The sequence below is a fragment of the Rhinolophus sinicus genome, linkage group LG02 (genome assembly GCF_036562045.2).
Source record: "Rhinolophus sinicus isolate RSC01 linkage group LG02, ASM3656204v1, whole genome shotgun sequence".
Taxonomy (NCBI): Eukaryota; Metazoa; Chordata; class Mammalia; order Chiroptera; family Rhinolophidae; genus Rhinolophus; species Rhinolophus sinicus.
Window position 1 is genome coordinate 112,428,466 of NC_133752.1, and position 16,362 is coordinate 112,444,827.

Genomic DNA, 16,362 nt, shown 5'->3' on the forward strand with positions numbered 1-16,362 from the left:
AGGCCAGACAGCCCTCATCCCAACCCTCTCCCACCGGGATGGGCAACAGGAAAACACAAGAGCCATTCTGTTTTCTAAGAAGATGCTGTATTTAACACTTTCCCTCCCACCATCCCACTCCCTCCCCCCACCCTAGACATTTCCCTACAGAGTAGGGGCCCTTGCCAGGTCCTCCCCCTTAAGGCAGATGGTGTCGAGGTAACAAACATCAAACACAAGGCACTGGCCGGGAGCAGAGGGGGTGGTGGGCAGGGTGGGCCTGGGCTGGCTCTTTTATCAGAAATGAAGCAGGAGGCTGTTTGGGCTGGCTCCGGCCTCGTAGTGAATGCCCAAGGATGAGCATGGCCCCAGAAAGAGACTTTGCACCAAGAAAGCTGGCCAAATGCAGCTCTTGCCTGCTCCCTACAATCCTTTCCCAAAGGCGGTAAGCCTGAGCAGGGGCCATAAAAAGCCACAGCCCAGGGGCAGGTATGGTGTCCAAAAGCCACAACTTATTCATTGGAAAGTCTTTGTCCTTCCTGATTTCTTAAGAGGGAGACTAGGATGCTCTTCCAACTAAAGGGTGCTCAGCAGGCTCCACTTTCCCCCTATACCAAGTTCATGGTCTTTGTGAAGGCAGGGCCCACCAGGGCCCTGCAGCTCCACATGCTGTGCCTTGGGCTGGCACCCACGGAGCTTGGGCCAGCTGGCTGACCTCCTGGGCCTTGCTGCACCCTTCACAACCCTCCCTCACAGCAGGGAGGGTTGTGAGGGGTGCCCCTAAACAGACACTGGAGTTCAGGATCCAGCATCCAGTGCACCATTGGTGAGTTGGTGAAGTCAGCAGCAGCGGCAGAGGCAGCAGCAGCAGTAGAAAAATCCCCAGCCTCCAAGGCACCTGGGACTATTAGTGCAAGATTAAGTGCGTGATCATCGGGTGATGTAAAGGGTGGCCAGACTACCAAGGCCAAGGGTTATTTTCCCTGAACCAGCTTTGCTTTTCGGTTCCTCCTGGGCCCTGCTCCCTTCCACTTGGGGAAAAGATCTCCGAGCAATGACCTTACGTTCTTAAACCGTCCCCCTACCACTTCCTACCCTGGTCCTTGTTTCACTCATACCCCTTCCTCTTCTTTCACTCAAGGCTGCGTCTGGAGCTCTCCCTGCAGGAGGGCAAGTGCAGGGGAGCTGGGCTGTGAGGACTCAAGCTTTCCAATTCCCTTTTAATCCCCTCCTGCTGGACCCCCACCCCTCTGGTCTAAATCGATGGAATACTTCCACCCACATGGTCTTCCTCTGCAAGGCCTGAGCTCACAGGCGGGCTGAGGGAAAGGACTTGTCTTCCCTCCCTCCTTCACCTTACCTGTTCCGCACGGCCTATATGCCAAACACCAGTCGAGGGACGAGCCTGCCACCCATCATTTCCTCATCTCCCAAGCCTGCTGTGGCATCAGGAAGATGATGCCAGTTCTGTGCTTCTGCTGGGTCTGAAGTTAGCGCCGCCTGGAGGGTAAGGTTAATGCCCTAATCGGTGGCCAGCTGTTCAGGCTACCTGGGAGAGGCATGTGTCTCTAGAAGGCATGAGCCTAGGGTAGAGCAGAGAACTGCTCCACTTGGGGCCAGCTCCTCTGGTTATAAATCAGCTGCCGGGTCAAGGACTGAGGGACACACCTCTACACAGGAGTGGGTCTGAGGTACGTGAGTGGGGACACTCCCTAAATGCATGACTCCATCCCCCTCACAGTCAATGGGTCTGGACAGTTACAGTTTTGGTTTTCTAATTTTAAAAAAATAAAAACCCCAATAAAATATGTCCAATAGAAGACTTCTCAGTTCTTGCTCACTGCTCCTGCAAGGAGCCCTGGGTGGGTGCCGGCATGCACCTCGTGGATTAGGATGGATTAGATGGCGTTGCTCAAGCTCATCTTCCCCTCCTTGACCTACCTATACCGCCCTCGCCAGGAGCTGTTCTAGCTCGGTCACCTGTGAACAGTGGCCGCTCCTGGCCCCCCTTCCCAAAGGCCTCGCTCCGGAGGCCCAGAGGATGGAGAGAGGGGCCTTGGTAGCTGTCTCAATGAGAATGGACAGCTCCCGGTGCAGTGGGGGTGTTAGCTCTGAGGCCTCGGCCACGGCTTCTGCTCCCCTTCCCTGTCCTCCCCCAGCAGTGAGCAGGGTGCTGGAGGAGCAGCCGCAAGTCAGGGGGCAGGAAGTGGCTGGTCCAGTGGGCCACCCTAGGGTCACGGCATCTTCATTTGGCGGCGGTTCCACATGCCTCGCTTGGAATGGAAGTGATGGAAGAAATTCCTGAGGGAGAGACGTTCCACCTCCAGGCCTGCTTGGAGGATCCTGAGTGGGAGAGGGACAGGATGAGACACAGAAGCACAGGAGACAACTGGGAAGAGGCCCCAGCCCCCGAGGAACCCGCCCTTCCACCTCGTCAGACCCTGCCCCTGTCTTTCTCTGTTTGCCCCCCACAGGGCAGGGGGCAGGGTGTAGGGCAGACTGTGGGCTTTAGAGCCAGACAGCCTGGGTTTGCATCCCAGCGCCATACCGTGTAAGTCACGTCATCTCTCAGAGCCTGTTTGCTAATCTCTAGAAAGACAGTAATAATGATATATATATATATATATATATATATATATATATATATATATATATATATACTGGGGGTGCCAAAAAAAGGGTACACATTTTAAGAGATGTTAACACTTTGGTCAGCATTGCTCAAGCAGGAGTTTGCCGTAATCAGGTGTCTGGACGCTGATGGTAACCACTTTGAGCCCCTCTTGTAACTGCAGAAGTCACACGTGACTTGTATTCATCTTTTGGTATCGGTATATATTGGGTGTTACAATTTTAATAGTTTTTCCCTCTCTTAAAATGTGTATATGTTTTTTTTGGCACCTCCTGTATATGCCCGTATATACCCTGGAGGATGGTGGTAAGGACTGGAGGTGGTGAACACAGGGCAGCCCAGTACCTGGAACTCAGCCTGCAGGGGCCACGTCACAGTGTTTGATAGAGGCAGAGGGCTGGAGCAGACCTTGGCCCCAGCCCTGCCCAGCCCCTTTCTAGATGCATATGCACAGCCCACTGAGAGTCCCTCTCACAGAGAGGCCTGTACTTCGGGCAGCGTGGAAGTTACTGGAAATTGGAGCAGTTTCTTTCTATGTGGGCCTCAGAGGAGGCAGGAGGATTGACAACTGTACTGGAGGTCTGCATCTTCCCAGCACGGCAGGAAGATCACAGATGGAGGTGACACCAGTCCAGGCTTTGTCTGTCCACTTTGGGATCTGCTTGGATCTGGCTTTATAAGAGCTGGGTTACCTCATCTAAGCTCCCTCAACCTCCTTTCTTTGCACCTTACATTCTCTTAATATTATCATCTTCCTTTCCTTTCTTCCCTCTAGGGGAAAAACATACACAGATCCAGTTTATAAGCCTCTGACACTTACTACTTGTGAGATTTGGAGCAATTTATTGATTCTCAAGACTCAGTTTTCTCATCTGGAAAATAGATAGAATCACACCTACCTCACAGAGGTTAGGGGATGGATATGAATCGCCAGCCCATGATTGGTGGCTGGGTCTGCCCTGTCTCTCTTCCTTGTCAAGGTCCCCGTACTCCTGACCCTGCCCTGTGCACCGCCCCTGGACACTGTTCCAGCAATTAAACTTTCTGTTTTGGATTTCTGTCCTCCCCTCCTTCGTCCCTGCTCCTTAAGCTCAACTCTCAAGGTATCATCCTCTTTCCCTCCCCCCTTCTCTTGGCAGCCAATTGCTTGAAAGGAACCCACACTAACACAGCGTCAGCTTCCTCACTCCCCCATGTCACGCAATCCCCTAAAAACTGGCCCACCATTCCCTGCTCCAGCACCCTCTCCCTGACCACTTGCCAAACCCAACACCTTGCCCTGTGTTCTCCCTCTCCTTCTCTGAGGCTTTTCCTACCAGTGACTTTTTCCTCCTCCCTGAAACTCCCTTCTTCCCAGGCTTCCAGGGACCCAGAACCTCCTGGATAGCTTGCTGCCCTTTAATGGTCCATACGGTCTCTTTTGCTGGCTCCAAAGTCCTTCCTGGCCCTTTGCCTACCCCGGTCGTCCACCCCACAACTTCAGCCTGCTCCCCTAGGCAGCTGCGGAGGGGTGAGCCAACCTGGGGGAATGCTGCCATGTGCTTCCTCGCCCTGCTTGCTGCTGAGAACACGACCATTTACGTTTGTACAGATCAAGTTTGCGCTTTTCCCGACATGTACCAAGCACTTTCCATGCCAGCCGTGTGACACAGACAGAGGCGGTATCCTACACTCTGATAGACACAGAAACAGAGGCTCAGCGAGGGAAGTAATTGGATCCCAGTAAGCGGTGGAGCTTCCTGCAAGTGCCTTGCTCTTTACCTGGGGGTGGAGGGGGGGCATCTGCAGCCTGGTGCCCTCACTGGGCCTGGGCTGCTCTAGCCGCTTCCCTCCCCAGACTGCCTGATGGATGGAATTTCAGCAGCTCTCTCAGACGCCCTCCTTTCCCAGTCACCTGTCCAGCAGCTCCCAGTCTTCCCCGCCCCAGCGGTCTCGGAACTCCTTGGTGTTCATGCCCCCGATCCTGTCCAGGTCAGACTTGTAGATGCCAAGCAGCCCAAAGCCATTCACCTCCCAGTAGCCTACAGATAGACGAGAAGCCCCGGGTGAGGTGAGCCAGGGGCCAGGAGGAAGGCGTACAAAGAAGGCATCCAGGCTGCGCTCCTAGAGCCTTTTCTGAAAGACAGAGGATGGGGTGCCTGGGGTGTCTCATCTGGCCACGTCCTTGCCTGTTTGTGGAGGGAAGTCCCCTGAGCTAAGGCTTAGGGTTCATTGAAAGCAACAGTCCTACCAGGGAGTGACCAAGGGCTCTGATAGCCCGAGCCCCTGAAGGCACAGCCGAGTGTTGCTGTCCTGGTCCTTCTTCCTTTCCAGCGGCAGGGAGCCTGTCTCCCCATCTGTGTATCCTCACAGGGCAGTGTCCGGCACACAGTACGTGCTCAGGAATGAATGGAGGTGGGGCAGATGGGGCCGGCGGTGTTGTGCAGCAAGCCCGCGGGCACTTCTTGTGACTGCCCAGAGGAGCGGGAGGCCAGAGTGGGGAGGGGACACTGCCATTGCAGACAGGACTGTTTCCAGCTCTGGGGTGAAGAGCCAAGGCCCCTCCCTAGCCCAGGGCAGGGCTCACCCTCAGGCCACTGGGGGGTGGCCCCGCAATGCAGCCTCATCACCATGGGGGCAAAGGCCATCTTGCCCTCCACACAGTGCTTCCGGATGGTATCGATGATTCCGGCTGGGAAGTGGATGTGGAGGTCACAGAGGAAGACGATGCTGTGTGGGTCCTGGGGACACGTGGGAAGATTAGCAAACCCTCCAGAGCGGGGCCAGGAGGTCAGGCCACTCTCTAGGACAATCTGTGGCTCTTTCCCATTTGAATGACAAACTTGCACAGAACAAACCGCTGGGTAACAGTACTGGGTATCAGAGCACGGTCCTTACAATCCGAGAGTGAGTTCTGCCTCCTCCCCACCCGACCCCCATTGATCCCAAGGACTCTGGACAAATTCCCCACTGTCACTGTCTTTGTTTAGTCCCACCCTGACAGTGGCCCTGGTAGCACGGAGGGGATGCCCCCTACCCCATGTACCCTCACTTCTTCCTCCCTGAGGAGGTGACCGCCTTACATACCCCAACTATGTCTCTACCTCTTAACCAGTCCTCCATCCCACGTCCCAAAAACCCCTCCCAGTGCATTTACCTTCACCAGGTCAATTCCAGCCTGAAGTCCAGCTGAGCGCTCAAAGTTCCCACTGAGCTTCATGTACTGGTAGCTGCGGGAGAGCAAAGAGAGTGGCTGAGCTTAGGGCTGGCTGTGACGGTCCCCTGGAGGAAGTCAGCAGGCAGACACTAGAGATGATGGGACGGGATTATGGGAGAACGCCAGAAACTGGGACCCTGGAAAGCTGGACCAGACTTCTGGCTCTGCCCCGGACCCAGCAGTCCTGGGACTTTTGGAAGGAGGGGTCCCAGCTGCACGCCAGCCAGAGAAGCTCCTCACCTCCTCAGCTTGGACCTTTTCAGGGCCATCTCGACGTCCATGTCCTCACTGCTGTAGTCAGTGATGACGATGTTGAAGTGTGGGTCGCCGGTGACCTGGAACAGCGTCTCCATGTCTCTGATGAACTGCTGCACCCAGCGTGCCTGGTTCTTCACTACCCAAGTGGGACCGCCAGAGAGAAAGAGGCAGAGGTAACCCAAAGCAGGGCCTCTCCACTTCTGGTCCTGCCTGAGTCAGGAGTCCCATCACACCTCTGCTTGAGGGTAATGCAACTACAGGAAACTCAGCAATGCAGTACGGGGATGGAAGGCAGCGGAGCTCACCAGTGACGGGGGCCTCCACATTTGCACAGCCTGCCAGGCAGCGCCCCATGAGAAGGCCTTGGGCTGGGGCTCGTCATCCACCCTCTCCTAGCAGCCCCACCATGCTCTAACACTACAACCCCGGGATCTGTCTGTCTCATGATCATCCTTAATTTCCTGTCCTACCCCACTGTTACACTCCTCTCGGTTACAGGACCCCTATCTCATTCTAAAAACCAGCTAACCCACTCTATCAAGTACCCTCTGTTGTATTTTCCCCAGGCCAGTTTTAAACCCCAACACAACCCCAGTGGATGATTACATCCAACCCTGAAACCTGTACCCTAAAAATGAGCGACTGGCCTTAAGGCAGTATCTATTCCCGGCTCCAACACTTACTAGCCATACAAACTTAGACTAGAGACTTTTATCTGGTTCCTCAATGGTAATGTGGCCCTTCTCACAAGGTCCTGGGAGATGGAATCAGTGAGCGGACACCTGGCTGCTCATGATTCCTGCTCCGCTGCCAGTGCCAGGTTGGCGGGCGGCTTACCAGGCACGATGAAGTGGACCACAGCTCGGTGAGTCCAGGAGAAGCCCTGGGGCCAGCACAGCCTGGGCTCTGGGGCCCGGACATTCAGGACACGTCTTCGGCGGTTGCGTGGGCTCCAAACCAGGCCCTGCAGGTTCCGGGCCTCGGGCTCTTCCCCATCAGCCGGTTCAATGCCCTGCCAGCCCCGCGCAGACACATACTCGGAGAGCCGCACCAATTGCTGGCCTTGCTCCAGCAGCTCCAGTTCCAGGAGGTAGCGACCCCCACGCAGCTGGTCCTGACGCTTCTCCACATTCACGATGCGCCGTAGCTGGTATTTCCTATGGTAGAAAGGGTGGGGGGGTTTGAGCAACTCCTTCCCCCCTGTGGGGGTAGCATGGTGAGGTAGAAGCCTGCAAGGCCAGTTGTCAAGAGACCCTGGTTTTCGTTCCAGCTTTGTCATTGGCTAAGACGTGAATGCAAGATGCTTAACCTCTTCAGTGTTCACTGTCTCCATCTTTAAAAATGCACCTGTTGAGCTGGGATGATCTCTAAACTCTTTTATACCTCTGAGATCCTACATAAGGTAAATGAATTCCCTTCAGAAGTTGACCCTCGTTAGTAAAATGTTCTGTTCAATCAATAGCGCATAATAAACAATGGATTATTAGATAAATGTTGATTGGTTGGCTCAACATCATTAGTCACTAGGGAAATGCAAATCAAAACCACAATGCGATGCCATTTCATACCCGTGAGGATGGCTATTTAAAATAAAAAAATTGAAAACAAGTGTTGACAAGGACGTAGAGAAATTGGAACCTTCATACACTGCTGATGAGAACGTAAAATGGTGCAGTGACCCAGCAATTCCACTCCTACGTGTATCCCCAAGAGAACTGAAGACACATTCACACAAAACTTGTACCTGAATGTTTATAGCAGCACTGTATTCATAACAGCCAGAAAGTAGAAACAAACCAAATGCCAATCAACTGATGATCGGATACACACATATGTCCACACAATGGAATATTATGCAGCCATACAAAGGGCTGAAGTATGCAGTACATTCTACAACATGAGCCCTGAAAACATTCTGCTAAGTGAAATAAGCCAGACACAAAAGGCCACATATGATTCCATTGAGATGGAATGTCTAGAACAGGTAAATCTATAGCGAGAGAGCAGTCCTTGCTAGCGCCTGGGAGAAGGGAGGACTGGGAAGTAACCACCTCACTCACATCCTCCCCTCTTCCTCTCCCTCCACTTGTCCTTCCTGGCCTGCAGCTGCAGGGATTCCAGAACAGGGATTCTTTTAAAAGTGAGGAAAATGTGCTGGAATCAGACAGTGGTCATGGTTACACAACTTTATGAATATACTTGAAACTACTAAATTGTATACTCCAAAATGGTAAATTAAATGGTATGTGAATTTTACCTCAGTTGAAAAAAACGTTGATTGGTCTAATGAATGAAACAACAAAGGACAAGGACACATCTTGTGCCACAGCCCTTCTTCTAGCCCACATTTGGGGTCTTCACTTGTCTCTTTCAGCCTCACTTTTGCCCGATCTGTCTCTTTACTCGCTCCGTCCCTGAGACAGAGGACCACATTTGCCACACCTTCCTCTTGGGCCTTTCAGAACCTTGCCTCATGGTGGGACAAAAACCTGACTGGTCCAGGTCACCTCCAGGAGCAGGGGCCCCAGGACCTTGATCTTCCCAGGAACCAGCCCCCAGGTGCCTGCCCCCGGGCCAGCCAGCTTCCACATGCCTCAGCCCCGACCCCAGGAGAGCCCTTTACCTTACCCCCGGCTCCTCTGGTTGAGCTTCTTCAAGAAGACCCGCGTGACCTCGAGAGCCTCCTGCTCTGGAAGCAGCAGGTTGCCAGACGTGTTACAGTTCAGATCAATCCAGTCAGTCCTCAGGGCTTGGAAGTCGAGATTCCGGGCACTGAAGGTCTGGTCCCAGTTTACCACTGGGTCAAACATGGGCACGTATTCGAACACCTCACTCACATCATCTTCCTCCTCCTCTTCCTCCCCCTCTTCCTCTCCCTCCACTTGTCCTTCCTGGCCTGCAGCTGCCACCACCTCCTCCTCCCCATGCCACTCCCTCCTCGGGGCCAGGGGCTCCATCCTGTCACCCCTCCTCTGCTTTGCAATGTAGGACTCGACTTGATTCAGCCACTGGGACTGCCCTACAGTCTTCCTGGCGCTGTCACCAGTGGGCCTGGGCCTCTGAACTGGAAGCCGGTTCCCCACCAGGTGCCCAGGGGGCCACTTGTCAGAATGAGGTGGATCTCGGCTGGGCTCAGGGCTGGGTTTTCGTTCCCTCTTCTCTGATTGCTGGACTGGAACGTTGCTAGTTCTCACTGGGAAGGGCGCCACGGAGTTCTGCTTGGAAAAGGGGGCCAGCAGCCCCTCCCCGGGCTGAGCCAGCAGTTTGCGTAGGCTTCGCAGGCGGTAGTCGGTGACATCCTGCCCAGGGGTGGAGGTAAGCACTTGTTTTCCCTCTGGCGTCCTGATATTCCGGTCATCGGAGGCCGGGGTCTCAGCCGCCTCTCCATACTGGGACTCTTCTAGAAGGCCGTCCTCAAAACCTGTCATTAATAACAACAGTTTCTTGTCGGCTTTCAACCTTTCCCCAATAAGATATACAAGACAGCTGATGATTATATGTGTAACACTCCCATGGGTTTCAGACAGGGATGGCATCAGGTTCTGCCACTTACTTACTGTGTGACCTGGGGCAAGTCAGTCAACCTCAAAACCCCAGTTTCTTCAGCCACATAAAGGGGAGAATAATCCATCTTCCACAGGGTTTGGTGAAGACGGAGTGACACAAAGTACACAAAGCGCCTTGCAGGTGCCTGGCCACACGCAGGAACCCACCCAAGGGCCCCAGCCAGGCCCTAATGCCTCAGGAAGAAAGGCCACACACAGGGAGACAGTGCTTTTCTGCAGAACCTCTCAAAGGACCCGCATGGGACAGCACGCCCTCGAGCAGCCCATCTTCTTCTGCAGGGCCTGGAATCTCCTCCAGCTGACCCAGCCAGCCCTTAGCAACAGTCATGTTCCACATGCGCCTTGATATGGAAAAGAGGGGCGTACTGCTCTACGCCCTCGGGTGTGGGAGCAGGGGCTGTGTGCTTTGGACTTTTAAGCTCCTCAGGGGCAGGGCTGGTACGGTCTGAACTCCCCTAGACACAGACCATGATCACCCCTCCCACCCTGCCCTCGAAGCCTGAGCTCTCAGTCTGTACCTGGCTGCTCCGGCCCCTGCTTCTCGGGCTGGTCTATCTTGATATAATCCTGAAAGCTGAACCTGCAGGAGGAAAGGAGATGCAAACTGGCACCCGGCACCCTGAAGGCAAAGCGTAAGGCTCTGCCAGAGGTCCCAGCAGCAGTCTGAAGTCAGGCCCCGCATCAGAACGCAGGAGGGAGGCTGGGTGACAGTGTGTGTGGGTCCGTGTGAGTGGCAAGTGCCCAGGAAAAGTCCAAACTCGTTGGGCTGGAAGGGCACGTGCTGCCCCTCTAGTCCAGCAGCCCTCCTGGCTCCTGAGGAGCCCCTCGTCAGGCCATCTTCTTGGCCCAGTCAGTGTTGCTCACCTGTCCTGGTAGAATGTGTTTTCCTGGTAGAAGCACTTGTTATGGATTTCCATGTGGCTCAGGCGCGTGTAGTCATTGGGGTAAACAAAGGACAGATGAACCTGGAGGCAGAGAAAGGAGCAGCAGGAGAAAGAGGGTGGGATCTTGGTAAGAAATCAGCCAACCAGGCTTGAGCTTAGCCCTAGCTGCGCTTACAGGGCTCCTGCCTTTGGTGGGGAGAGGAGGGTTGCTGTGAGCGCTGAATGAAACAAATGCTTGCACAGACCGGGATTCCATTCCACTCTTTAGACCGCTTCTCCCAGGCTCTCTGGATCTAACATAACTGCTGATCTCTCATCCCAGCTAATTCACCCAGCTGTAGCCAAGACCCTTCCCTCCTCCTCCTGCCATCTTATTCTCTCCTGACACCTCTAAACCTTTACCTGCATCCTCTCACAGCCCTGAAACAACCCCTTTTGTTACTTACTACACTGCTTTTTGCACCCCCTTACACATAGCTCAACGCACTCACCACCCAAACTTCCTCAGTGATACCCCACCGATCCTCTGACTCCTGGCCCCTCTCTTCCTGCCCCCAGCACTCTCTCTAATTATCTCTATACATACAGTGTTCACTCTGCCTCTCCAGTTTCCACATGGGCTGAAGATGCTCTATAGTTCCCCTCCATAGTTCATTTTCCCCAGTGCCTTGTCTATGAGTTTAGTCAATACTACTGGCTAACTGGCTGCTCGGATTGACCCAGGCAGGACTGGGCTGTGTGGCCCATGGAGCAGAACTCAGGAAGCCTCAGGCCAGCCATCTCACATTACTGCGGCAGAGCTGGTGTATGGGGGCTCCCTAAAGTACAATTCCATTCTTGGGCTTTGCCGGGCGGTCCACCTGGACCAGAGGCAACTTGGGATGCTAGTTTTCCCAGCCCAGGAACCTGTGAGACCATCTTGTCCACTGGTATGTGGCATGAGGAGGGGATGTCAGGCTCGACATCTCCTCATCGCAGCCATAGGCAGGAAGCCTTCTCTCACCCCTGCCCCCCACTGCCCGGGCCCCAGACTTACAAACCGGAGGCCCTGGTAGCGCTGCAGTGGGAGCCCATCCACCAGATAGCTGGGTTTGTAGGGACAATCAGGCAGGACGTGGCGGAGATGAGACTTGGGGATCAGAGGCACTGAGGACAGTAAGGGAAGAGGGATGAGGGTGGGGGTGCGAGCCTGAAGCTGGGGCTTGGGTGAGAGCCACTAGGCTCCTGGCTGAGGGTGAGGGCTGAAGTCCTCTGCCCTGAGCAGACACCTTTTTGTATTCACTCGTGGCAGCCGTGCTCAGCCCATGGCCATTGGCTGAGGCTGTCAGACTAGGCTGGCACCACTATTCTGTGGCGGGGGCATTTATGGAGGACCTTGGTGGCAGAGGACTCAGAACAGTCCCTAGTTCAAAGCACGGTATGGCACTGGGATCGCCGTGCAGGGTTAGCCTCAGTGAAGGTTTAGGGACTCCCAAGAGTCCACCAAGCTTCACTCTAGTGAGGTACAACAACTGAATCTCTTTCGGGGTGCGGGGGGCACAGGGCATGGGACATGATTTTGTCATCTTTTAAAATGTAAACACTCCTAAGAGTTTAAGATTCTACACCTTAGTTGGCACATATTTCTCTCACTGATGACAAGAGCTGGAATCCAATAAGAAACTATGGTATTTGTGATTGCAAAGGGATGTACGGGCAACTGACTCCTGGGTTCTGGTTCTGGTTCTAGACCTGGCTGATAGTTACACACGTTTGTTCTGTAATGATTCATATACTGTAAAATTGTACATATATATTTTTATACTTTTCTGTACGCATGTTACATTTTACACCATAAGGAATAAAACACTGCTCTGATTTGGGGGATACTATAGTAGAACTGACAGGTCTCCTGAGTCTGCCGCACCCGCACCACGGACCTGGCAGTGTACCACACCCAGGCTGGGTGACAAGTGTGCAGCCGAGGCCTCACCTCGATAGAGGGTGTCTCGAGGGTCAGGCCGCAGCATGTCGGCAGGGGGCTGCTCATCTCTAGGAACAGAGTCTGGGGAGCCTGCATGGCTGGCTGCTGTCTGTGGGATGTGGCCCACCTCATCCATCCTTAAGAGCGTCTCATCTGGGCCAGGGAGGAAAGAACAGAGTGCAGTTGTGAGCCCTGGAGCAAACCCAGCCCAGGACCCAGGCCCTGCCTCCTTGAGGGCCTCAGAAGAGGCTCAGGCGAGGCTTCTGTATTCCCCTGGGGACAGCCCAGGGTGTGCTTGGCCCTCTTCCCTCTAGTTCTGCACCCCCATAACTTGTGCTTTCAGCTCTTTGTCTCCCTTTGACCCCCTCCACGGGCCCCATGACTAACACACCACAATGTCTGTGTGAATTTGAAAAAATACACGTCTTCCTCAAAATGTTTTACTGGGGCCAGCCCGGTGTCAGGCGGTTGGAGCTCCGTGCTCCTAATTCCGAAGGCTGCGGGTTCGATTCCCACATGGGCCAGCGGGCTCTAAATCACAAGGTTGCCAGTTCAACTCCTTGAATCCCGCAAGGGATGGTGGGCAGCGCCCCCTGCAACTAAGATTGAACACAGCACCTTGATCTGAGCTGCCTCACCGATGGCTCAGTTGGTTGGAGCGCGGGCTCTCAACCACAAGGTTGCCAGTTCGATTCCTTGAGTCCCACAAGGGATGGTGGGCTGTGCCCCCTGCAACTAGAAAACGGCAACTGGACCTGGAGCTGAGCTGCGCCCTCCACAACTAAGACTGAAAGGACAACAACTTGAAGCTGAACGGCACCCTCCACAACTAAGATTGAAAGGACAATTTGACTTGGAAAAAAAAATGTTTTACTGTTATCTGCTGGATATTTCTCTTTATGTTTAATTTATGGAACAAACACATATATGGCACTTACTAAATAGTAAGTCAGGTACTGTTACAAGCATCTTACAAATAACCCATTTAATCTTCATAACCACCATATGACTTATGTTCTACTATTGCTCCTATTTTACAGACAAAAACCTTTGGCAAAGGACTCTAAGTCATTTTTCTAGGATCACACAATGGATAAGTGGCAAAGTGGACTTTGAACCCAGGCAGTCTAGTCTTAGCCTCGAGGTAACAGCCTCTCAGACAAATCAGCGAGGCCTACACCGGGAGGGCGCCCCCTAGCATTCACAGCAGACCTGCTCCTCATCTCCATTTGGTATTCTCATCTTCAAGTCCACTTATTTCCCTGCTTTTAGAACTAGCCCTGGGGGCTGGGTGCCTGTCTTGGCCCTCAGCCTTCTGGGTTCAATTGCTTTCAGCTGCAGATACAGCTCTCCTACACCCAAGGCTAGGTACCTCGGGTCTGTCTTACTGGTTTCTTACCTGAACTTTGCTATGTGTCTCTTTCTTCTTGGTTCACATTGAATCTATGGATCTAATTCTTCCTTCCTCCTCTCGCACCATTCCAGCTGCCCACAACCTGCCCCTTCTGCCCTGATCTTGTGGCTTCTAGCTTTGGTCACCAGCAACTTCCTCCCACCCACCATGCCCATTCCACACTGCCACCCTCTCCTGTGAAGCCAGACCTTCCCTCCTCTCTCCATCGTGCCTTCCTTTTCATACACACACTTCCCACCGTCTTCCAAGTGCCCTCCCAGCACTTGCCTTCCCTTGCTCCCTTGGGGTTCTAGCCCTGTTTGCTCTTCCTGCACCTGGGCCCACGTGGCCCCACCTGCCAGGTGGCAACTTCTCAATGGGACATCTGGATAGCAGTCTTGCTAAGAAAATCATGAGCAATGCATAGTACAATGGAAGAGTTCATTTACTGCAAATTTAAAGCCAGGTGGGGAAATTTCCCCTCCTCTGGCCATGGCTGTCTTATCTGTGAAGTGAGACTGGCCTCATTCAGAGGTTTTCATCTGGAGTGAGCCTCAGCGTCTCTGGATTCCCCTGAAATTGTACACAAAATATTGTGTATGGGTGCACAAGGGCGTTTTTCTGAGACTAGGACTCAAAGAGCTTCCATCAGGTTGTCAGAGATCCCTGATCCTGAGCGTTAAGGACTTCTGACCTTTAGGGTCCCTTTAGGTTCTGTTCCTTGTCCCTTCACACCCCTGTTCCAAGCACCTTGAGCTGTAGCCTCCACCCCCACGCCTCCCCTCTCCCAGTTCCCCAGGTAGACTGAGCCCCCATGTGGGTACCACCTCGCCTCCGTCTCAGGCTAGGGGCAGAGTCTACTCACTTGTGAAGAGAGACAGAGAAGGGGAGTCAATGATGGTGAACTTGGCTCCAGGGTCATTCCGTCGCCACTGGAAGGGGAGAGAGGGTGGACCGTGGAAGGCTGGAGGTAGCTGGATTTTGAAAAGGGGTGAAGGGACAAGGGAAGAGGACTGGCTAAGAGCTGAGCTAGGAATGCAGGAACAGTGGGCACTCACCACGACTTCCACGTGATCGGTGCCCTCGTCGTTCTGCTTGTGCAGCACCTCAAAGTAGTACCTGCGGGACGCTGACAGGCTGTGGGAGAGAGCAAACCGGAGGCTACCTTCTCCGGCCCCTGTGGTCATCCTGTCCCACTTTTCCGCATGCCACAGCTGCTCCCACCTCACCCCACTCACCCATAAACTCCCCCTGTCCTTTCTCCTGCCTCTTAGAATCCCAGGGTCTTGCCCTGTAACCACCTGGGTTGGAATCCCCACTCTACCACCTACTAACAGAGTGACCTGAGTTTTCTCTTCTGGAAGACAACGATGATAATCGTACTTACTTCACAGGACACTTGAGAATCAAATGAAACATTAATAATGAACCCTTGCAGCGTTGTTACTATGTGCTAGGCATTGTTCTAAGTGCTTTGTATACATGAAGTCACTTAATCCTTGCTTGTAGATGAGAACACTGAGGCACAGAAATCTTGGGTAATTCGCCCAAAGTCACCAAGATAGTATGTGGTAGAGTTGGGATTTGGACCCAGGCTTCAGTCTGTGTCATTAGCTACTATGCTGACTTACACCGCAGAGGAGGGCACATAGCAAGCACTCTTTGCAAGCTGGATCATCTTATTACCAACGTCAATATTATTACCATCAAGCCAATGCATGCTCTTGCTTGCGTGTGCCAGCCACCAGGTGGCGCTCTGAACTTGAGCTAAATGCCCTCCCTTCCAGCATGACCGCAATTCCAGCCACTTTTCACTGGGAAAGGCGTATCTCCCTCCAGTCTACCAAGCATCACTAGGACTAGGAACTTTCTACAGCACGGGCAGGGCAGCCGGTGTCCAGCCTGTACAGTGTGGACGTTTTCGGAGATGGAGGACTGGGCAAGGACTGGGAGAAAGGACATCAATTGTGCTTTCCTGAGTGTCACTAAGTAGCTGTACGACCTTCATTAAGTCACAGCCCTCCATGGGAAGGATGAGCCCAGTGGTTTCTAAGTCAAAGACTTCATTTACCAGAACACATGGGTGCCCAGCACACTGGAATAAAGAAGGCTGGAGAGTGGAGGGGTGACACGCTGGGCTCTTCGACTTGGATTTGGCCTCAGCATTTGAGCGAGAATGGGGTTTCTTTGCTGCTCATGAGACTGTCATGACACTCCCTACTCACCTCACTGGCTTGGAAATTTGACTCCGAAATTTCCCAAACTCTCCAGGGGCAGTCCACTCTTTTCCAGTCTAGAAGTGGGGGGGGGGAGAGAGCGCGAAGGAGGAAGAGAAAATATGAAGGATGGAAGGTGAGTGAACAAACAAGGGAACAATGAGTAGGAAAAATTGAGAGAGAGAGAAGAGAGGAAGGAAGAGGATGACAACGATGGGGAGAGAAAACAAGGAGTTATGGGAGTGACTGAGTGACCCATGCAAGAAGCACCTCCA

At 53.4% G+C, this 16,362-nt stretch overlaps 1 protein-coding gene across 1 annotated transcript in view; it reads right to left on the reverse strand.

Annotated features, from left to right (window-relative positions):
• Positions 1-96: 96 nt before the first annotated feature.
• B4GALNT3 (beta-1,4-N-acetyl-galactosaminyltransferase 3) overlaps positions 97-16,362 on the reverse strand; it is an 89,502-nt gene continuing 73,236 nt past the window's right edge. Inside the window, exons 7-20 of the mRNA XM_019711334.2 lie at positions 16,097-16,164; positions 14,930-15,008; positions 14,737-14,803; positions 12,488-12,631; positions 11,552-11,661; positions 10,496-10,596; positions 10,150-10,211; positions 8,694-9,486; positions 6,903-7,222; positions 6,048-6,201; positions 5,748-5,820; positions 5,178-5,331; positions 4,506-4,632; positions 97-2,322 (exon numbers count right to left, since the gene is read on the reverse strand). Coding sequence (XP_019566893.2) covers positions 2,214-2,322; positions 4,506-4,632; positions 5,178-5,331; positions 5,748-5,820; positions 6,048-6,201; positions 6,903-7,222; positions 8,694-9,486; positions 10,150-10,211; positions 10,496-10,596; positions 11,552-11,661; positions 12,488-12,631; positions 14,737-14,803; positions 14,930-15,008; positions 16,097-16,164 — 2,361 coding nt within the window. The 3' untranslated portion in view covers positions 97-2,213. The remainder of the gene's footprint in view (positions 2,323-4,505; positions 4,633-5,177; positions 5,332-5,747; positions 5,821-6,047; positions 6,202-6,902; positions 7,223-8,693; positions 9,487-10,149; positions 10,212-10,495; positions 10,597-11,551; positions 11,662-12,487; positions 12,632-14,736; positions 14,804-14,929; positions 15,009-16,096; positions 16,165-16,362) is intronic.